Here is a 24367-nt window from a genome sequence, read left to right on the forward strand (position 1 = left end):
CATGAACGCTATTATAATTGGAGGAAAATTCTGTCAAGTCTATCAAAACTGAAATGCGTTACACTCTCTGGTTACATTGTACAGAAGGTATTCAAATAAAATATAATATGAACAAGAACAGAATTAAACAACTCCTTATTTCCCATGTGAAATTTAAGTTTTGATAAACAAGCAAGAGGGATCAAATATTAAACAAAATTCTCCAAAGGAAAGAAACCAAAATGGACTGTTCACGAGTCACTTTGGCAGAGTTTGAGAATATGCATGATCTTCTATCCCCTGTGGTCATATTGAAGACCTATTCCATGGAAGTAGGGGTGACTTTAGTTTTTCTCTCCTGGTATCGACCACTATTGGTGAAGGCCTTTTACAAGTTAAATCAAGCCAAAGGAGAAATGCAGTAAGAAGCTTAAATATTTCCTTCCAGATTCTATCACATAGAGAAAGATATCCTTCATGCAAAGGTGGGATGAATCAGATCGCACAATCAACATTATTTTAACATCAACTCTATCAACTTGGATTTATGGAACATCTCAACTACTTCATGGGAATGATACCAAACAGAATTTGATTACGAATTAGTAGAGCAGGTCTGTGCTCAGAGCTGCAGGGTTTAAGGAATTAAAGAGGATGATTTAGGAACAATTTCAGAGTCCCTCTTTGCACCTGCAGGCACTAATGAGATTATTAAAATCAGAGATGTGCAAAAAGTGAGGAATGTATGAGCAAAGCTGGAGAAGGTTACAGAAATGGAGAAGGAGAAAGCCATAAAGGGATTTAAAGCAAGGAGCATCAAGATTTAAAATCCAGAGCTTCTTATCCAGATGCTGCAGCAATGAACATTGAAAAGGATAGTAACTAGAATACAGGGATCAGTTGAAGGTGATGGAGAGCTGAAGATGACAGATGGTAAGATTTGCAGCTTGGAGACTACCTGCATAAAGAAAGCTTCAGACTGGTCTGTCAGACTCTTTGAAAGGCTTACAGACATAAAATGTTATCTTACAGCATCGGTATGACAAGTCCACACGCCATAGCAGTACCAGCTGTCCAACAAGAAAACAAGTAGTAAATAATGAGGGCCGTGAAGAGGGCAGCAAATCCAAATTCTTTGTGTGTTCCTCTTCTGAAGAGATAAATAATCCCATTCTTTCCATTTTCAACCAAAAGTGCAGCAGCTGAAGATAGATACAACAGTTTAGGAAGCCAAACATAAAATACTGCAGATGCCGAATATCTGAAATAAAGGCACAAACTGCTGGAAATATTCAGCATGTTAAACGGCACCTATGGAACGAAGAAGAGTTAGTGTTTCAGGTTGATGACCTTTCATCCAATGTGATTTATAACCTATGTTTGATTATTTGTTTAAAATTGAGTTGTAGGAGCCATGCATCTGTTCTCTATCTGCACTGTATTCTGTGTTGCATATCTATTATGTGTGTTATTGTAATTAGTCACATGAATGGAGATATGGTAAAAGCAAATCAGCAGACAGGAAAGCTCTTCAAGATTACACTTTTTCTTAGAAGCTGATGTAAAGCAATGGGAGATTTTCAGTATATGCAAGATCTGGAAAGGCCTATTAATACATTGATTGTTGTAAAGAAGTTGCCTTATATGCTTAAAGATAAATGGAGATGTTTTGTCTGTGAGCAACTAGATAAATCACAACCGTGAGATTACTGTCAGTGACATTGTCAATTTTGCTAAAAGGCAAGTAAGGATTGCAAAACACCCAGTATTTAGGAGTATACAGGATGCTTCATCACCAAAGTAAACACAACTAAGTCACAAAGTTGTTCTAAAGCTATAGGAAGCACCTTTGTCACTACTGAGGCTACTGTGAAAAGTGAAGTCAAAAATGAGCCTGGAGCAGATAAAGGTGGAATCTCATGTGGATGGGGTGGTGAAGAAAGCTTTTGGTATGCTGGCCTTTATAAATCAGAGCATCGAGTATAGGAGTTGGGATGTAATGTTGAAATTGTACAAGGCATTGGTGAGGCCAAATTTGGAGTATTGTGTACAGTTTTGGTCACTGAATTATAGGAAAGATATTAACACAATAGAGAGAGTACAGAGAAGATTTACTAGAATGTTACCTGGGTTTCATCACCTAAGTTACAGAGAAAGGTGAACAAGTCAGGCCTTTATTCTTTGGAATGTAGAAGATTGAGGGGGGACTTGATAGAGGTATTTAAAATTATGAGGGGGATAGATAGAGTTGACGTGGATAGGCTTTTTCCATTGAGAGTGGGGGAGATTCAAACAAGAGGACATGAGTTGAGAGTTAAAGGGCAAAAGTTTAGGGGTAACATGAGGGGGAACTCCTTTACTCAGAGAGTGGTAGCTGTGTGGAACGAGCTTCCAACAGAAGTGGTTGAGGCAGGTTCAATGTTGTTGTTTAAAGTTAAATTGGACAGCCATATGGACAAGAAAGGAATGGAGGATTATGGGCTGAGTGTCGGTCAGTGGGACTAGGTGAGAGTAAGAGTTCGGCACGGACTAGAAGGACCGAGATGGCCTGTTTCCATGCTGCAATTGTTATATGGTTATATGGTTAAAAGGGTGCAGATTCGAAACAAGCCATGAAGGGATCAAACGCAACAGCGAGTAATGTCCTGGTATCTGATGGTCTTATCGGGGCTGGTGATCATGATTGTAAGCTTCCTATAATTCCAGTTCAAGGGAAGTCTAAGAAGAGTAACAAGACAGTGGTTACTTATTCTTTCCAAGATCAAGGAAGTACAGAGCACCTTGCGAACAAGCTCAACCTGGCAAGAAAAGGAACACACATTCTCTTATGTACCATGGGTCAAGAGAGGGTTGAGAGTAGCTATGCCGATTCAGGATTGGAAATGGCTGGCTTGGGTATTGAAAACTACTATGAACTGTCTAATATCTATACACAGGAACATATGCTTGTCCACAAAGGGAACATTCCTCATCAGAGAGATCTGCAGGAATGGTCTCACCTGAAGCCTGTTCATTTGCTGGAAATTGATTCAGATATTGAGTTGCTGATAGAGTGAAGCACTGGAACAATTGCAAGTGATTCACAGTGTTAACGATGGGCCCTATACAATCAGAACAATGTTGGACTGGACTGTTAATGGACCACTGAAAGGAGACTGTGGTGGTGGGAGAGATTATGCTCAGCCTGGGCTGACAAGTAATAGGATTTCAGTTTGGAACTTGGATGAGCTTTGGCGGCAGCAATTCGGAGCAGATTTCCCCGAATGTAGTCTGGATGAACAACTTGGTTTTTGTCAAGAGAAGATCACAATCCGGGATAGACAGTTTCCTGGAAAGAGGACATTTGTGTGAATGTTAAGATTTCATGTCTCCTGTGTTTTGGTAGTATGTGGTTGTAATTATTATAGTTCAATAATTAGGGGGTCAGAATAGAGGAGCCACACATCTGTTTTCTATCTGCATTGTATTCTATGTTGCAAGTTTATTATGTGTATTATTGTAACTAGTCATGTACGTGGGAGCATAGCAAAGGCAAAGGGAATAAGTTACGGATTTGTGCTGTGTTCTGAGCAGTTTGGAGCTGGGAACCGATGGATGTCATATCTTCTGTTGACTGCTCAGATACGCTTAATTACGCTTCAGTTTCATCACTTCAGGATTGTATGTTTTCCTAGTTTCTAACAAAGGATCAAATACAATTCGCCAACTTTTGGAACGTCATTACCAGAATGATTGGAGGGCGCATCACACTAAGATAACAATCCATGGTGGTTGCCAGCAGTTGGCAGTTAGAATTGGCCTCTACATGAGTCATGGATGTGATGAAGGGAAATGCTAGTCGATGTCTGTGTAACAATTTACAAACAGCACAGAGGTAAGTGATTTGAATTATTTATTTGTGATATAAATCAAGACATTACAAGAATTCTTTTTCTTTTTTCAATAATATTGTATTCCGGTGAAAGAGCTAGTATTAGTTTAATGAGCAGACTTGTGCTTTGTTATTAGCAGCTGTTCTGAAGGGAGGGGCCACTCCTCCATCCTCTGCTGTTCAAATTATCTTTGACGCTTTCTTTTGCGCATTGCATTGTGAAAGCAAGTGACATGCCAGAGGTTAGATGCCAGAATATGGCTCTTCTCCTTCTGCTGCTGGTGTCCTGGGTGGCTCCAGAAAGGCCAGATCCATTCTGTGCCGAGCCCCTTAGCATTGACTTGCATGTGCAGCAAACACATTATTTGTAAAGTGTCAACAAGCTTCAGAAAAATGAGAGATTTATAGAAGTTAGTTTGTTTATTTCTTCTATATTTCACATATATTTATGTTTCAAATTAACAGAAATGTAATGCGTTTTGCTCTAATTTTTTTCCAATGTTTTTATTATTATTACTTCAACTGTTTTTAAATGTCAGAATAATCTGAGACATTTAGAAAATTGAATAAAGCCTGTGACAGTGGAGGATAGTTAAAACTAAATCAGTGTAGTGCTGGGATCTGGGCTCTCAGGGATCCACTATTTGAGGCCTCATCACCACTTGCAGTCACTCTGCCTCCTTGCAGGGTGTGGATACTTCTAGAATGGTCCAGTCAGTTTCAGCTACCGGATTAGCAAGAGGTCCAAGAGGAGGTGATCAAACCCAGTGCTGCCTATTGCTCCTCAGAATGGGCAGAACTCCCTAATTACAGCACTGCAGTGACAGTCTGAGTTTTACAATATTAGAAACTGTGGGGAAAACAAAAAAGGTGAACCAGGAGTGCCTAAAATTATCAAAAACAACTGAAAAGAGATAAAGATATTGAATAGGAAATGACAACAAGTGTAAAACAATGAGCAGAACAAAAATGTTGATTGTTTCATAAGTAATGCATACACCATTTGCTTTTGTGGCTATATATATCTTTAATTATTGTCTTTTTATAATTCCAGCATCAAGTATAAAATTTATAATGTAGCTAAGAGGATTTTAAAGAAAGAAATGGCAGTATTATATTCAAGAACATCCATTCTCAGCTCATGACCTGTAGATTGTTATACATCCATCCACTGCAATGTTAAATGGCTTCTGAACTGAAAAGCCAAATACTTTCAGCTAATATCTTTATCAACAACTCTATAATCAAGTTCACCCAACACCAAGACATGATACAGAACTTAAATACAGTAACAATATCAAAAACATATTTATTGGATAAGGCCATGCTACAATCAGAATCTCAACTCCTGACCACACCTCTCCCATCAAATAGCTCTTTGCATTTTACATGTCTTGACAGAAGAGGAATGCAATAATCACCACTTAAAACAACACTGCTCCTGCCACTAAACTGAACTTTGATATCCTGCAATATTCTGGGAGGGTTTAATCTAGGTTTACCTTGGTTGTAACTAAAATTTGAATGTTGAATGCCATCAGGTCCAATCCATGTTGTTCCTTCGGGACAGTTATAGAGGTAGAAAGGCTCTGTCTTACTCAGGAGGTGAGTGACTTTTGTTGAGCTGTTGTGATAAAGTGACCTGGTAAATTGTAAGAGAAAAAAAATCAACTTTGTCTCTCACTAACAAGATATAAAAGTAATGAGGAAATTACAGCCCCTTGTAACACTAGTGATTTCTGTCTTATTATTAAATCTGCTTGTCCACAATTCTTATCATCATTTAGAAAGAAATCATCTATTTGTCCTGTCAACAATGCATATTAATATGAATCAATATTCAGTTAAAAATCAAACGGTGCGTCTCTAAGTTGCTCCTGAGGAAGCAGCTAGGGCAGGAGGGACTTGGGTTAAGATATATAGCGGCAGAACAACATACAGAATGCTGGAGGAACAGGTCAGATAGTATCCTCAGAGGGAAATAAACAGTTGATCTTTCAGGCTTTCCAATGAACATGGTTTCAGCTTTTTTTTTTGAATAAACATGTCCTTATCAGGGGTACATGTTGGCTCAGAGTATAATTTGCTAACCAGAAAGGTCAGGCCATGGGTTTAAATTCCTAGTGGACACTGAGTTAACTGTCTGACCACCAAAATTGCTTGCAACAAGCTAGAAGAGGAAAGGCAGAGTGTCTATCAATATCATTCCCGATCAACAAGAAAATGTAGTTATTTAGACCTTTGGGGAAATTGTATAGAATTGTACAGAATTCAAGGCTGAATCTCCATTAACCTGATTACTGGAATTCCAGGTAATTAAGTTCTGATGAAGGATTATTCACCTTTATTTCTATTTCTCTCCACAAAGACGCTGCATGGCCTGCTGTGTTTATTCCCCACCATTTTTTTTTTCTTTTTTGGCTTTTATCTTTAGCTAAAGGCTGAATTTAATTTATTCAACCAGTCCGTACTGATAGGCCAACTTTATACAAAGACCCTAACGATATGTCTGAACAATCGCCGGCACTGCACTGCTGCCGCTAAACCAAAAAAAAATCACGACTTATGCCAATGACGATAAACCTGTTTCTGATTCCGCTCTAAACAAAATCAAACTCAATTGTGATGACTCGTACAGGTAGGTCTGGGAGTACAGTATTCGTTGCCAAATCGCACACGTGAATAAGGAGAAACTTGGATCTCGTGAAATTGCAACGCATTGACCAATAGAAAATCTCGAGAATGCAGGAAGGGAGGGTAGGATATCAAAAAGGAAAGAAGCGTGTCTCACCCGTTTTCCGGTGCGTAGTGCCAGTAGGGAGTGAACGGGGTACACGGGAAGAAGGTAGGCACGTAGACTGTGGCTGTAATTGTGAATACCTGTTCACAAAAACATTAATCTTTAGGAATAATTTATCTCACCTCGCTATTCAAGATTTAAAATAAAACATGTATATAAATAATGGACGTTTTATTCAAAATTATTTTAACGAATTTTGTTTAAAAGTAAAGTTAAAATTCCAGCCGATCTGTTCCCCAATAAAAATCTTCCAATTATTTCAAGAGTTAGATAAAACAAGTCGCTTGCGATCTTTTATGATTCTGTCAAGCCTGACTGCAGTTTTAAGACCACAGGTTTTTCTTGGTTATTCCACGTCTCGAGCAAACGTGAAACAAGAATTGCTGCGACTAACGGAGATGAGAGTGTTAACTCTGTGATACGGACCCAATTCAGCCACGTAGCTTTCAGTAAAGATATGATGGACACCGTGTGTTAAAACTTTGTTTTATGATGGGGTACGATGAGTTGTTGGAGGCGTATAAAATATTATACAATCAGTAAAATGGTAGTAAGGTTTGGTTATTTTTAACTGACAAAAACATACAAAAAAACCCACGAGACCCACTTGGGAAAAAAAATCACAATTATACCTCTATATTGCTAATAAATGTCAACAGTACAGAATTTGTACTTTCAGTAATTTTGCTTCGGGTAAGCGGCACACAGCGCTTACAGACATCAAAGCAAATTCGCTGTTTTTTCAAAGGCACTGGCCAGTGTTAATAGAGTCATGGGGCGATGGTAAATGTCCGTAAGTTAATTCGAGCATTGTTTCAGTAAATCTTTCTTAGGTATTGGAAAATAGCGAGTAAACAAGCATACCTTATTAAATAAAATTTGACAGACTACATTTTCTTTCTGTGGATTTCATCACAGAGGGAGGTACTCCAGGATTTTCTGCATTAAGCAATATTGCCACAAACCAGAGAGCCGCGGGGTGCAGGGCAGGTTATAAATTCATTTAAAAATATTCCACGTATATTCCATCAATCTATCTTCCAAGATTTTAAAGCTTTGTAAACATACACAAGCAACTATTCTCTTCCAGTGCCCTTGGATAGGATATACCATTTTCTCATGGCAAATTACATGAATTTACAGTCCAATAATACAAAGGTAATTATGGAAGTTATCATTCAAGAGCCGGTTTTAATGAAATATAACAGTTCAGTCAAAAACTGTGTGAAATCCAATTGAAAGGCATAAGTAAACACAGAGAGAAATCAATAACAAAATTACCTACATTCAACTGTATAATACAATAAAAACTTACCAAAATCAGGATTGCCTCCAAGAGCTTGCTTATCTTTCCTATTAATGGATGCTTAATTAAGTTATAGAATTTTATCCGAAATTGGTTGACTCTTATGTTCATTGAGATAAACAATGCTCCCAGCAGACCTCCTATTATTCCCAGGATAATGGTTGGAATGAAGATCAAAATGTTCATGTCCAGCAAATATTTCACCTAGATGTAGGCGTCATGAAAGAGAATAGCTGGTAAATACCAATACTAACTTAACTTAACTTAAACAACAGGAATTCTGCAGATGCTGGAAATTCAAGCAACACACATAAAAGTTGCTGGTGAACGCAAGGGTCCTGACGAAGGGTCTCGGCCTGAAACATCGACTGCACCTCTTCCTAGAGATGCTGCCTGGCCTGCTGCATTCACCAGCAACTTTTATGTGTGTTGCACTAATTTAACTTAAGAAGCTTTATCTCTTAAAGAATGACAGTACCAAAACAGATTTTAGGTAAATGTTGGTAAAGGAAATCTGCATCTTAACAATGCAGAGGATGGAATTTACTAAAACCCTGGTCAATGCTGAGTTAAGAGTTTGCAGAGGATTACATTGGTGATCCACACCACTTAAAATCTGTTCTTCAAAAGGCACCAGGAATTGCTTTGACACTATTTAAAGTGGCCACCATGTTACCATATCTGATTTTCAACAGGATTTGTCTTTTATTTACCACTCAAGTTTCTAATTACTAACACCTCCTCCCATAACCACCCACTCAAAAGCCTTTCTGGCTACCTGTTGCTAGCTTCTGGCCTAACTGCTTTCCTGATACCTAATTCACCCAGCTGAGCCAATTACATGCCGCTGACAAATCATGCCCCTGGAAGTCATGACCACCTTTTCCCATCACTCCTGATGCCCTGAACTCACCTCTAATATCCTAATAATCCCACTCTGGGTCTTCCTCCGCAAACACTACCTCCATCCCTTTATCAACTTGGCACAATTTATAACATTATGTCTTTTCTATCAATAAATATGTAGGAAAGGCCTTTGAGCACATTTACACAGACTGGTCTATTGCATAAAACACTCTCTGCCTCATTCTATAGGGGCCCAATATATAAAACATGTTTCAAACCACCCCTCCAGGCAGCTTTGAAGGTACAAAACAGGTTTTTTGTGTATTCTTGCATGTAAACAGCATATTTCACAATTCTTTCAAGATGTATCAAAGTACTTTTACAGACAAGTCAGTACTTCTGAAGTATGGTTGCTGTTGTAGTGAGGGAATCTGTTAATTTTAAGGAAATAGATTTCTGGCTTCTATTTTATGTATACTTCAAGCTCTAAACAGTTTAAGATGATTTCCTTCAAAAAGGTAAGAAAGGAAGAAATTACCCAAATTGTGTTATGATCACAATATAGCGAGTGGTGTCATTGAGATGACTAATTTCTCATTGGTGTTACTAAGTTTCTTACCTCAGTTGCATTCTACAAAAAGATGCTAAGGTGAGAAGTATAGCCCGCAGTAGGTAGGGAGCATGCTTCGTGGTACGACAGTGTTTTCCAAAGAACAGACCAATTATCTGAAGTATTATTATTATATTATCTTGTATTTATTTATTAAATTAATTTATTCCACTTTAAGTGTATTGCCTGCTGACTGAGAGGGCAATGATGTAAAACTGGGAAGCCCTCTGGTGGTATGAATGGAATAAAGGATTTGTCATCTGAATGGGAGGTTACCTTGAACTGGAAATTTTTTGATGGTGAGTTTCCCTAATAAAATTCTCCATTCGCTTGTAAAGTCATCCTCATTGACTTATCATAAAGAGAATAAAAATTGTTTTTGCTATATTCCAAATCATGAAAACCAGATGAGAGTTTGTCCCTCTCCAAGGCATTATTATTGTTTTTTAAATGTTACTTGATGTTTTGATTTACTATTATTTGCATATTAGAGCATTTAGAATATTCTTCAGTAACCAGCATATTAACTTGATGCAACTCTGTTCCTTGACTTTTCACAAAACGTACCCCAAATAAAATACTTTCTTCAGCCTTGAAGAATCCAAAATGGCCCCGATAAGTGAATCCATGGAAAGAGGATGAGAGGAGATCAGTGGTGAATGCAGCCATCAAACAACAGAAGAAGGTCTGCCAGGCTAGTTTGATATCCCAGAAAGAAGCCACCTCTTCAAAAGTGAACAGCAGCCCACCCACAGGGGCTCGGAACACAGAGGCTATCCCTGCTCCTGCCCCTGCAGTAATGAAGTTTCTCCTGAAACAGAATGACAAACTGAGGATAATTTTTAACCACTTCTAAACAGGAATTTTATGATAAATGCTGTACTTTCACCTACAATTAAAGTAAAATTTTATACTTTAATTCATGTTATACTCATGGTTCAGACAACAGGAAAAATAATTTGTGTCAGACTCATTAATTACACCAAGCAATTCATGATCCTAATCTACAAATGCAATGCACAAATAAAATCAACTGTTTCCCACTACTGTTAAAATTTACCTTCAGATTCAGTAGCCTAGTGGTTAGCACAACGCTTTACAGTAAGGGTGATTGGGTTCAATTCTCGCCACTGCCTGTAAGGAGTTTATACATTCTCCCCCTGACCGCGTGGGCTTCCTCTGGGTGACCCGGCTTCCTCCCACAGTCCAAAGACGTACCAGGCGATAGGTTAGTTGGTCATTGTAAATTATCTCGTGATTAGGCTAGGGTTAAATCATGAGATTGCTGGGTAGTGTAGCTCAAAGGCCCAGTAGGGCCTATTCCACACTGCATCTCAATCAATCAATAAATAGATAAATAAATAACTATTTTATTTATAAATAATTATTAACTCAAAACTGATCAGTTACCTGTTAGCACAGTTCCGAAACCTTGTGAAGAAAGGCAATTGTACTCCAAGTGTGTCAGATTTAAACTGACTCAGGCCACTTCCTAAAATTGAACTGCAAAGCAACAGTTATTACAAGTGCATTTAGATTAGATTATTAGTTTAGATTATGAGGACACGCAGTCCTCTTTTATTGTCATTTAGTAATGCATGCATTGAGAAATGATACAATATTCCTCCGGTGTGATATCACAGAAACACAGGACAGACCAAGACTGAAAAACTGACAAAATCCTTTTTTCACTAACAAAGGCATTTTTTCACATTGAACTTAAGTATTGCTGCAATTTTGGTGCTTTGTGATAAACATTTCTTTGTATTCAGCAATCCTATAAGTAGGCCTGCTACTCAAAATGTTCCTATTATTAGTCCATAATACTTATTGGTAACATTAACCCTGCACGAGTTCTAATCAGTACAGTTGGTTCCATGATTTAATCTAGTTTTATCACAAACATTAGATTAAATGAAGTTTACACAGGCAAAGGCTGCAGGTAATGGAACAACCTCACAGCTCCAGAATCCCAGATTTATTCTGATGACTTGTGCTGTCCTAAGACCAGCAAGCAAGTGAATTTCAAAGGAACAGCAGCACTTCTGCTTTCTTAGAAGTTTGTGCTAATTTGGCATGTCATCTAAAACTTTGACAAACTTGCTTATGCAGGTACAAAGGAGAATAGCCTGGATCAACAAACAGTGAAAAAGCATACATGTCTTTGAATGTTGTTGATCAAAACACGTGACATGGAAATATCCCAGATGGCAGTTCTCATTGTTTCAGTGACTCAGATTATTTGTTTTGAATACATGGCGGAACATCAGTTATGGGAAATACATGTTTTGCCTTTTTTTTGTATCCAGCAGAACATTAAAACCTACCAATTTAGTATACAGGTGTTAAATTACCTTCAGAATGAACCAAAAGTATCTTTCAGATGTGATCCAGAGTTCCACATTTATTTAAAAGTGATTTTCAGTTTTTCTATATTGACCTTTTCTTTGACCTTTCCGACATCTACTGAATTGAGTGAAACACGTTAAATAATATTGTCCTTTGCAAATTCTGGTTTTACTCAATTCTAAATAATTATGATTATTATTATTTCTTTCTGGACTTGTTAGATCATATACTGACCCTCAAATTTAACATTACAAGTTTCAGAAAAAACTGGACTATCTGACTTGTAGCCACCTTAAATCACGGCAGAAGACAGATAGCCATTGAAGATATAGTGTATGGATGACTTAGGACAGTTTATAATGACTTTTGAAGATTTCTTCATTTGGACTTTGTACAGGAAGATCTTGTTATTAGTGTCCAAATGTAGCTGACATAGAACTTTTTCCTACCAGGACAATACTTTGATGCCAATATCACACAACAAAAACACTGCTTCAATTTCTGTCAAGTTTTACTATTGATTCAGAAAATCAAATTGCAACTGGTATCAGACCTCTTTTGTACAATCTGAAAGAGGAGGCACTTGTGGACTTTGGAAAGTGATATTGACAATCATTATTTATCTTGATTCAATCGGGCATTGAATCCAGTACAACTTCACAGGTTTTTTTTCTGTTTTTGACTAATTAGCATTGTACTTGAATCACAGTGGTAATCTTCTTACCCCATATGAATCATTGGTCCTTCTGGCCCACAGAAAAGCCCAGAGGCTACAGCTAACACACAAGACACCATGGTCCCAATCAGTGTTCTAATGTTAAAGATGTATTGAACTGAGGCACCATTCAGAAATCCAATCACTTCAGGCAAGCCACTTGGCATTCCTAATGGACAAAGAAACTGGAAATACCAAACCAAATAATGTTAATCAGCGATAATTATAGTGAATCCTTCAAGTTTTTTACAAAAGTGAATTTAGACAAGTTCTTCTTTCTGATCATTAAATATTTTGGGGCATAGGAATGATGTCAGAAAAATGATTCATTTAATATGTCTTGTAAATGGAGTGAATTTACTTTTGGTGCTGCAAGATATGGCTACACTTAAGATTTGATTGTGTTGGTGAGAGTGCAGAGGAGATTCATCAGAATGTTGCCTGGATTGGAACATTTCAGATATAAGGAGAGACTGGATAGGCTGGGTTTGTTTTCCCTAGAGCAGATAAAACTAAGAGGTAACTTGAGAAAAGTGTATAAAATTACGAGGCACATACAGTAGAAAGTAAATCTTATTCCTGCGAGGAGGGTGCAAGAGACAAGAAGCAATAAGCTTAAAGTGAGAAGTAGAAACTTTAGAGGGGATCTGAAGGGAATATTTTTCCCCACAGAGGGTGGCTGGAGTTTGCACTGGTTTCTTTAAGAAATGGTTAAAAAATATCAAGGCAAGTACTTGAACTACCATGGCATAGAAGATTATGGACATAATGCAGATAGATGAGTACCATGGGCAGCATGGACGGTGTGGACTGGAGAGCCTGTTTCTGCATTGCACAACTCTGCTATTCTATGAATAAACTGCAAAACTGACACAGTCAGCAGTATGAAACGCTGTTGCATGTTTTACACCCAGAAATAATTACCAGTACGAGACTTGTGCAAATCTTGACAGGACCTCACCCAATTTTGCGTAGCCTTCAAAGAAGGTTATCAGCTCATGGAGCTTCATTTCTCATGGTAGCAACATCATAAGCTTTGAAGGAAACAGAGGCTGCAAGGGTCAGGAAACAGCTCCCACTTTCACTGAAAAGACAGTGCAGATGCAAGGTGGGAGGTCCTGTGCTCCTAACAGACCAAATGGAGGTTGATGCTGCAGTCTCCTGAAGGAGTGAGAAGACATGTACTGAAGACATGTGCCAACCAACTGGCTGGTGAATTCCCGGGTATCTTCAACCTCTCACTCCCGCAGAGTGTGGTACCCATCTGCTTCTAGCAGGCTTCAATTGTACCAGTGCCCAAGAAGAGCGTGGTAACCTGTCTAAATGACTATCAGCCAGTGGCACTTACATCCACAGTGATGAAGTGTTTTGAGTGGTCGGTGTTGAAGCATATCAACTTGTTAGAGAATTTGTTTTCCCCACAAGACTCAGACCAAGGTATTCATTAGGAGACTCTTTATTTATGTGACACGGAGAACCATCCCGCACCAGAGAGCAACAACTCCATTTACAATCAGCACATGCACCCTCTTTATGGTTAGTTCTAACAGGACTAGTTTGTTAAACATTTCCATGTTTTGTATTGTCCTAGGCAAGCTACAGGGAGGAACACCTAAGTCACGTAGCCTCGTGGTGTACAGCTGCAAGCTAGAGAGCAGCACCATGTCATTTTATGTCTACAGCAGTAGGGCAGAGGACAGCTTCATGATTTTCTGCTGACTAACTCTTAAACAATACAGACACACAATTCTATGGTCTTGCAAAGGTATTTACCCAACCCCAGTTGGCCAAAACCCTCCACACAGCTCCTGTCTGAATGGTGACTTGGATCCTTTCCAATTCACTTACTGAAGCAACATGCCTACAGCAGATGCTATCTCATTGGCTCTTCACACAACCCTGGATCAGCTGACAGCAAAGATGCATACATCAGGATGCTCTTTATGACTACAGTTTGGATTGCCAAAAATATCTCCTCCATAATTTCCACCAGCACAGGAGCACCACAGGGATGTGTACTTAGCCCCCTGATCTACTCGCTTTATACCTATGACTGCGAGGCTAAGTACAACTCCAACGTCATATGTAAGTTTGCTGACGACATCTCTGCTGTGGCTTGTATCAAAGGTGGCGATGAGTCAGCATACAGGAGGGAGATTGAAAACGTAGCTGAGTGGTGTAATAACAGCAACTTCTCACTCAATATCAACAAGACTAAGGAACTAATCATAAACTTCAGAGGGAAACCAGAGGTCCATGAACCAGTAATCATCAGAGGATCAGAGGGGGAGAGGGTCAGTAACTTTAAATTCCTGGGAGTCACTATGTCCTCAACCCATCATATGAATATTATTGTGAAGAAAGCATGACAGTGCCTCTACTTCCTTGGCTCAGGAGTCTGTGGAGGTTCGGCATGTTATCAAAAACCTTGACAAACTTCTATAGATGTGTGGTGGGAAGTGTGCTAACTGGCTGCATTATGGCCTGGTACGGAAACACCAAAACCTCTGAGCAGAAAATCCTACAAAAGGTAGTGGATCCGGTCCAGTACATCACAGGTAAATCCCTCCCAACCATTGAGCACATCAACTTGAAACACTGCCGTAGAAAAGCAGCATCCGTCATCAAAGATGCTCACCACCCAGGCTATGCTCTTTTATCACTGCTGCCATCAGGTAGAAGTACAGGAGCCTCAGGACTTGCACCACCAGGTTCAAGAACAGTTACTACCCCTTAACCATCAGGCTCTTGAACAAACGGGAATAGCTACACTCATTTAAGGACTTTGCTATATTGTTATTTCATGCTTGTTATTTATTGCTATTTATTTATATCTGCATCTGAACAGTTTGTTTACAGTTTACAGTTCCTGACGTTTAAGTCTACAGCTACTGTTCTATAGATTTGCCAAGTATGCCCGCAGAAAAAGAATCTCCTGGTTGGATGTGGTGACATGTATGTACTCTGATAATAAATTTTACTTTGATTTTTACTTTGAATAGGTCAGGCAACATCTGTAGAGAGGTACAGTACTGTAATCAGAATTAACATTCCAACTCACCTAACCACCTTAATAAAGGCAAGCAAAGTAACTTGATAAATGAAAGCCCAAGGGACAATTCAAACACTTAAATATTTCTTTGAGTGCTTTCTTCAGTGGATAAGCCATTCCCAGCTGCCCTTCTCTTCACTTGTATGATTTCGATATCTGTAGAATCTGGGCCTCTGTACCTCCCTCTGCTACTGAATCCTCAACTTACTAAGCGGAAAGACTACAATTTGTGCGGATTGGCGCACCTCAGGGATGTGTGCTTAGCCCTCTGCTCTACTGTCGCTACACACATGACTGTGTGTCTAGGCATGGCTTAGGTGCCATCTATAAACAACCATTGTTGGCAGAATCAGAGATGGCGATGAGAGGACTACCAGCTAGTTGAGTGGTGACATAGCAATAACCTTGCACCCAACATTAGTGAGACCAAAGAGCTGATTGTGGACTTCAGGAAAGGTAAGACAAGGGTTTGTCACCTTAAACAATCACTGTCTGGTATGGAGGGCCTACTGCACAGGATTGAAGTAAGCTGCAGTAAGTGGTAAAATTAGTCAGCTCCATCATGGGTACTAGCCTCCATAATATCCAAGACATCTTCAGGGAGCGGTGCCTCAGAAAGGTAGAGTCCATTATTAAGGACCTCCAGCACCCAGGGCATGCCCTTTTCTCACCGTTACCATCAGGTAGGAGGTACGGAAGCCTGAAGGCACACACTCAGCAATTCAGGAACAGCTTCTTCCCCTCTGCCATCCGATTCCTAAATGGGCATTGAACCCATGAACACTACCTCACTATTTTCTTTAATTTCTGTTTTTGTACCACTTATTTTAATTTAACTATTTAATATACATATATACTTATTGTAATTCAGCTTTTTTTCCTATATTTACCATGTATTGCATTGTACTGCTGTTGAAAAGTTACAAATTTCACGATATATGCCAGTAATATTAAACTTGATCCTGATTCTGATTCTCCAGTCCCACTTCATTATCCATCTCATTAAATATGAACCATTTGATCTACAACGTTTTATAATTAACTTATTAGAAACTAGCTTGTGAAAAGTTTACAAGAGAGGAGCTTACCAGCACCACTCCAGATGACAGTGTGACCATTACTGCTCCAATTCCAATGACATAGATCCACGTGAGGAAAAATTGATTGTTCTATATATAGTTTTTAAAAATAAGTTTGGTTAGGTTGGAAACCAAATATGTTATCTCTCATGTAAATTATCCCTAAGGAAAGGTGGGGTACATTTCGTCAATGAAACATTAAGTATACACATTCCTTGAACTGTGGCTTACCATGGGACTGATCTGTGCCTTTCATGGTGCTGATCAGTGTATTTCAAGGGAGGCACTACCAACCCACCCATCCAGACTGCCCAACACACCCACTCTTCCCTCGCAACACTCTCTTAACTGATCACAGCCTATCTCTTGGCACTCAGCCAGAAATGATGCATGACATAAGAGCTAAGGAGGAAAATGACTGCTCAATGTTTATATATAAAAGTAGAGAAATGTTTTAGAGACACAAGAGACAACAGATGCTGGAACTTGGAGCAACAAACATGCCAGAGGAAATCAATGGGTCAGGCAGCATCTCAGGAGAAAAATGGACGGTCAGCACTTTATGTCGAGACTCTTCATCTGGCCTGCTGTGCCAGAAATAAAATTATTATAAAGTAATGAGTTAACAAGAAAATTAGAAACAAGTGGAACTGTGTTATTTCTGCTTTCACAGTTGCATAATTTAAACACAAACAAAACAAATTACAATTCAGAAACTGAAAAGAAAATTTAGTATTCATTAACACACAGTCTTTTGTAATTGTTCTTTACCTGGATATAATGCAGAACCAACTTCCATTTCAATGTATTAATTGTGTCAATGGCCTGGTATACAAAAAAACCCAGGATTCCAACTGCTATTCCAATCAATCCCATCATAAACCAGTGGTCCCAGTCTGACCTAGAAGAGAAGGGAAAAAATGAGTGTACTCAAACAGGCACATGAGAAGTTCAACTATTCTGCTCCACCATGCTGGTTTAACATCAAATCTTTACTGACAATTCCATTTACTTGTTTTTTCATCCATGTCAAACAACCCCTGTATTTAACCAAAAAAACTGTCACTTTCAGACTTGAAGATTCAATTGATCCAGTGCCTGGAGCTTCTTGGGTGAGCAATTTCCAAATTACATCTAACCTTTCTGGCAAAGAATGGAAACTTCAGATAATAGAGGACATGCATTTAAGGTGAAAGGCAGGAAAGCTTAAGAGATGTGAGGGCAGGATGTCTGTTTGTACAGTGTGGTAGGTGCCTGGAACCAGCTCCATGGGTACTAGTGGAGGCATTCAATTGTGGCATTTATAAGGCTTTGAAATAGGCACGTGAAAATGTAGGGAATAGAGGAATATAGATCATGTGCAGGCAGAAGAGATTTAACTTAATTCGGCTTCATGTTTGGCACAGACATTGTTGGCCAAAGGGCCTTTTCCTGTGCTGCATGCTCTATATTCTAAAAAGTACCCAGTAATTTCACTCACAAATTAATGAAATTCATTGAAGAGTTACTCATTCTGGATATTTCTACAAGAGGAAATAATAGCCTTAACATACCACTCCTTCTTCTAAACATGAGGAAGCACATGCTAATTCTACACAACTGGTCTTCATAATTTTATTATTGTGCAGTCATTAATGAACACCACCAGTTAAGATACTTTAATAGAGAGAAGGTAGTTGATAAAACAGTTAAAACAACATTTGGGGACTTTCCTGGGGCTGGGGTTACTTCAAGCCATTAGAGTGCTTTCTACTGGAGTCACATTATGTCTAATTTGTTAGTGGACATTACCTTTCATTGTTTTTATCATTATTGAGTGTGAACTTGCACCATCGGAATTGAGAACAAACTAGCATATAGATTTGCCCTGTGTGTTCTGAGTATTAATTAACCAGGCAATGTTCCACATTGTTGAGTTGATGCACTGGATTGGCTTGGTGGGAGGCACAGCTAGTGCCGGAGTATGACTCCACAGTACCAAGTCAAGGATGTTTTGGGGGCACAATAGCCTCTAATGTGACCACTGTTCTAAGCCGCTCTTGACATCATGTGAATAGAACAAAATTTGATAAAGATTAGCCTCTGTGAAGGAGATAACATCAGCGAGTGACCAAAGACTCTGCTCTTCTGGCAAAAGAACATCAGAAATGCTTTGACCTTGTTTTTTGAGGAGGGTGACTTTCATGGAGGCTCCCCCTCATTGATTGTACATTATCACATACATGGATGTGGCAGGTCTGCAGAGCTTTGATCATTTAATCCTTTCACAGTTTGCTATTTAGAAGGCAACTTTCTGCTGAGTTTATTGGCACATGCCTAAGTACATTGAGGTGCAGGTACAATAAACATCTTGCTTGAAGCAGCATCATAGGCATATGGGCACAGCCAACACAAAATATAAATAATGCAAGACAGCAAGGAAAGAAAGAAAGGAAAAAAGAATCAGACATAGTCAATGAGAGTGCAAAAAAGTGATCTTTGGTGTCCCATTGCTGGTCCAGGGTTAGGGTCATGCAGATCAGCTCAAGAATGGTTGATGGTTGTAGGAATACAACTGTTCCTGAACCCAGTGATGTGGGACTCAAGGCTTCTGTACCTCCTGCTTGATGGTAGCAGTGAGAAGATGGCACGATCTGGATGGTGGAGATCCTTGATGATAGATACTGCCATTTTGAGGCTGTACCTCCTGTAGATGCTGTCGTTGGTGGGAAAGGTTGTGCACACAATGGACTGGGCTGCATCCACCTCTCTTTGCAGTGTCTTGTGTTCCTGTGTGTTGGAATTAATGTATCAGGCCATGATGCACTGGATTAAGGTACTTTCTACAGTGCATCTGTAGGATGGATGTTGCTGTTCCTGCCATTCTCTTCCACACTCTTTATTGAACGCTTTCAAATCCCTAACTTTGATGGTATTAGTAGAGTGAATGGTATGCCAGCTTTCAAGGTTACAGGTAGTGTTGGATTGAAAATTTACAGACTGCTCGTGGGTACCTGGTTTTGAGCTGCTAAGTCTCATGTACTGCTCCTCAATTACATAGGTCTTATAGCTTCTGTTTCCTGTCCTTAGAAAGATAGAGAAGTTTTTGGTAAAGATTGACGCGGTTATTGCTCCTCCTCTTCTGCCAATTCTTGGGCCATCCAGAATAATACATCAATAATGAAAGAATGGAAAATACTACGGCCATAAATGCTGCCAGAGACAACCACATGCACTCCCTGCCCATATGCTTACAAATATAGACCACCTTTGTCCAGATCTCACAATGCTAACTTGCATCCCAAAGCCGCCTTGATCCAAAATGCTGAGGTCCAGTGCGAGTAAGTTACTACACAGCATAACTTTCCATGTAGGTGGGGCAGTGTAAACCCACACATGAAACACCCTAAAAATCTTAGACAGCCAGCTAAGACACATCAATAGGACTATCCACAGATAAGAGTTAAAATTTCCTTGACAATCAGAAGAATTTTAAAACTGAATCAAACAACTTAAAAATTAAATTGCAATTATATACATATATTTTCAAAATCACTTAAAAAAGACCATTAAGAATTTAAAAACAAACTCCATTGATTAAAACAATGCATGTTGCCTTTGCCTCTTGCAATAGTTCTCTATTCAAATGATTCTAATTGATGTTTCTACTTCAAATCTAACACACTGCAGACTTAGAAGGCAGAATCCATAGCAAAATTTCTGGGGAATTGCAACTTGTTCAGGGAATCACAGCTGAAGCATGCTCAACAGGTTCGGTACTTCTACATACACACAGAAACCTAAACTTGCCCAGACTTAGCTAAACTTGTTAAACTTCTAACACACTGGGAAACACGGCAGATGTCATTTTCTAACAAGTTCCAATTCATTAAATCTAAGAGTTTCGTGCACCAATGTTGGAGAACTAATGCTCATCTTGTGGTTTGCCTTTAGTTGACCTTCTTTCCTTTCTCTTTGATTCCCTGTGCCTTGAATGGGACTGTCTTTCTTTCCTTCAGTTCCAATTATATTCAACTTTGGATATCTAACAATGCAAACCGTTAATGTGGACAGTGGGGAATATTAACCTAGTGTTTGACTTCTGTACTTAATTGGAAATATTTCTGTCTCATTTTCTTCTCAATCATTTGCCATTTCCTTTCTGTAAAATTAAAATATTATTTTGAAGTCTGTCACAATCAATAATATTTTAAGGGTACACAAAATAACTGGAAGATGTTGGAAAAGGAAATAAGTCTCAAATTAGATAGAGAAGCAGGTAAAAGGAAGAGAAATAAGATTGGGATAAGATTGAAAATAAATCAACACACATAAAAGTTGCTGGTGAACGCAGCAGGCCAGGCGGCATCTCTAGGAAGAGGTACAGTCAACATTTCGGGCCGAGACCCTTCGTCAGGACTTTGTGTTGAAAATAAATCAATAAAGGAGGTTAAAATTTAAAATTTAACAAACCCTACCATCAATCCACTATCTGAAATATAAGAGTTCACAACTTCAATTATTCCTTTTAAGGGCCTCCCAAGTTAACTGGCATTTCATGACTTTAATTTATTTCCTTATTTCCTTATCAGGGTGTTTCCATTGTGAATTAGCAGCTCTATCTTCTTGCACTATTTAGTTTGTGCTTACAGCACAAATCTCACAATTGGTCAACACATATGAGACTAACAGTGACACAGCACATCACACGACATTAATAACGATTTGCAACTTACAGAATATTTCAGCTCAGCATAAGGTATTTTTAGTGTATTTTTAAAGCACAGCGTGCCTCTAGTATGGTGGGTAATCTGTCTAACAGTTGCAGGGCAATAGTATATTGAAATACTGATTTGGAAGTTGCAATCAGAGAGCAAATCTGAAGGGTTATCCTTCAGATCTCACAGACACCAGGGGCTGAATCTTAACTTCTCAGAACAGTTGGGCAAGGGCTGGATCAGAGTTTGAAACTCAAAAAAATCTGGAACTGCATGTTAACCCATCAGAAGGCAGAAAGAAGGCCAGAGGAGTGATCTGCTCACTGGAGACTGTAGGGCCTCTGAAATTTTTGAATGAGACTACATGTCTTCATGTTAACAAGAATTCTTTTTTAATGATAGCTTGCAGGTGAAATGGGACTACATCAGAAGGCACATCAGCAGCTATACTTCATTAGCAGTTTGAGGAGATTTGATATGTCACCAAAGGCTCCAGCAAGTTTCTCTAGATGTACTATGGGAAGCATTCTAACTGGTTGCATCATCTCGTCTGGAGGGGCCACTGCAGAGGATAAGAAAAAGCTGCAGAGGGTTGCAAACTTAGCCGGCTCCATCATTGACACTAGTCTCCCAGCATCAAGGACACCTTCAAAAGGCGATGTCTCAAAAAAGCGGCATTCATCATTAAGGACCCCAATGCCCAGGACATATATCTTATATTTTAAAGTTGATTAGGTATTGAACTGTGCTGCTGCTGCAAAACAACAAATTTCAATGATATTAAACCTGATTCTGATTTGTAAGGTAAGTTATTTTACTATTCTGTTTGCGAAGTAAGTGGTGTTTCCCGTAGCTGCAGTATAATAGCTAGTTTGTTATTCCTGCACCATGTTGCCTGCTTCTCCCTGCAAGTGACAGACATCATGGGCCAAAGGGCCTGTTACTGTACTGTACCGTTCTATGTTCTACTTGCTTCCACCATGTACACCATCCAACTCCCATCGTTTCTTGACGTCGAAAAGAGGAAATATTCATTAATAGATGGAGAGAAGTAATTCTTAGAACTAGTGACCAATTAGAAAATACTATGCAATTAAATCAGTAATTTGAAAGACATCTCCTTGTGGATGAGTTGTAAATGTTATTAGATAATACTGCTACTATCATCAGGCAGGAAAAATAATAATTCTGTATCTGTTTTATATCCAAAGTTCTGTAAATAAAGATTGTCTTTATTTATATGCCAATAGCTTTTTTCTAACATGAATATACACAAAAACAAATTATCTAATTATAGCATATCACTTCCAAGACACACACCAATTCTCCACACAGTAGCTGCGTATAAATTTGTAACAATGCCCAACAAATCTCATGGATGGGTTTTGAGAAAACTCTCCAGCGAATTTAAAAGGCCACCAAATAATAAATGGAAAATCTTGCCCACTGGAACTAGCTGAATACAAACTGAATTCCCATACAGTTTTTAGAGAACACACACCAGTTCTCATCAAGGGATCAGTAGTGGAAATTGTGAGCAGTTTCAAGTTCTTGGGTGCCAATATCTCTGAAGATCTATCCTGAGCTCAACATATTGATGCAGTTACAAAGAAGGCATGACAGCGGCATAAGGAAGGGAAAATCTGCAGATGCTGTAAATCCAAGCAACACACACAAATGCTGGAGGAAATCAGCAGGTCAGGCAGCATCTATAGGAAAAAGAATGGGCCAAAACATCAACTGTACTTTTTTCCACATTTCATAATGAGTTTGAGGATAATTGGTATGTAACCAAAGACATTTCCACTGATGTGCTCTGGAGGTATCACTGCTTGGTATGGAGGGGCCACTGCATAGGAGCAGAAAAAGCTGCAAGTAGTTGTAAACTCAGCCATTTCCATCATGGGCACAAGCCTCTCCAGCATCGAGGACATCTTCAAAAGGTGATGCCTCAAAAAAGTAGCATTCATTATTAAAGACCCCTATCACCCTCTTCCAATTGGTACCATCAAGGAAACGGTACAGGAACCAGAGGACACACATTCAATGTTTCAGGAACTGCTTCTTCCCCGCTAAACAACAAATTTTGCTACATATACCAGTGATATTAAGCCTAATTCTGATTCTGAACTTATGAATTTAAGTGATTATTTTCTGAAAAAGGGTTTCTCCCTTTTTCATCTTTAGTACTTTCATACAAAGCCATTTACTTCTGCTAGGATACAATTCTATGGACACCAAGTACCACCAGCCCTTTGGCTAAGTACCCTTTCTTCATGCATGCAGGAAGCATATGTGGGCTATTCCATCATGAAAGAAATCCCATCTGAGACCAATCTCCTCCACAGTCAATTTTTGTACGTGACACAAGTACCCCATATGTATTACTCATAGTTTTAGAGTTGAATGTAAAAATGCTGGCTGTTCTTCTGCCCCTTGACTAAGTAGAGGAAAGTAGTGATAACCTTTATAATTGTTCCATTTTTATATGTCGACATTAATTTCTTAACTTTGAAAGGAAAAACGAAGAATGGTTAGAAATTGTGTTCATTACCTGTAAGGCTCTTCTCTCAGCCATTTTTTATAAACTTCACTGTGGGAAGGCAAATAATCCAGACTCTCATGTGATGCCAGTCTCTCTCGATCCTTCTGAGTGTACTTAACTCTTATCAAATCAGCCCCAGCATTTCTTCTCTGAGCATTCAGTTTATCTGTCACTGGTCTGATCAAGGGATCTTCCTCAGAATCCCTCCATTTCTTGATAGGTTTAAACAGAGAAGTCATTTAGCTCCACTAGCTTTCAGAGTCTCTGTATCCAGCTTCAAAAAGTCAAAACAGCTGTGATCCTTGCTTAACTGTCAGTGCGTATTAATATGAAGAGAAAATGATGTCGGAACTAGATTTTGGTTGCTTCTTGTAATGTATAGAACCATCTGGTGAGAGCTTCCATGAACCTGCTTTTTCCAGTTTTGTCAGCAGATAATGAGTCAACAGAGGCACAGCCTTCCTAATAACATAGAAATTTTCTAGGTGTAAGAGAATCACATATAAGTTACACGACAT

At 38.9% G+C, this 24367-nt stretch overlaps 1 protein-coding gene and 1 long non-coding RNA gene across 2 annotated transcripts in view; one reads left to right on the plus strand and one right to left on the minus strand.

Annotated features, from left to right (window-relative positions):
- Positions 1-24088, minus strand: part of LOC140197979 (chloride channel protein A-like) — an 84330-nt gene extending 60242 nt beyond the window's left edge. Inside the window, exons 1-10 of the mRNA XM_072258754.1 lie at positions 23859-24088; positions 17379-17508; positions 16617-16697; positions 12486-12661; positions 10823-10915; positions 9980-10223; positions 7966-8160; positions 6642-6730; positions 5353-5492; positions 1010-1181 (exon numbers count right to left, since the gene is read on the minus strand). Of these exons, the coding sequence (XP_072114855.1) occupies positions 1010-1181; positions 5353-5492; positions 6642-6730; positions 7966-8160; positions 9980-10223; positions 10823-10915; positions 12486-12661; positions 16617-16697; positions 17379-17508; positions 23859-24088 (1550 nt within the window). The remainder of the gene's footprint in view (positions 1-1009; positions 1182-5352; positions 5493-6641; positions 6731-7965; positions 8161-9979; positions 10224-10822; positions 10916-12485; positions 12662-16616; positions 16698-17378; positions 17509-23858) is intronic.
- Positions 6623-10318, plus strand: LOC140198026 (uncharacterized). The gene is made up of 3 exons (XR_011886091.1): positions 6623-6695; positions 9591-9711; positions 10003-10318. It is a non-coding gene; the product is annotated as an uncharacterized lncRNA (long non-coding RNA).
- Positions 24089-24367: the final 279 nt, after the last annotated feature.

Source organism: Mobula birostris, chromosome 1, assembly GCF_030028105.1.
Source record: "Mobula birostris isolate sMobBir1 chromosome 1, sMobBir1.hap1, whole genome shotgun sequence".
Taxonomy (NCBI): Eukaryota; Metazoa; Chordata; class Chondrichthyes; order Myliobatiformes; family Myliobatidae; genus Mobula; species Mobula birostris.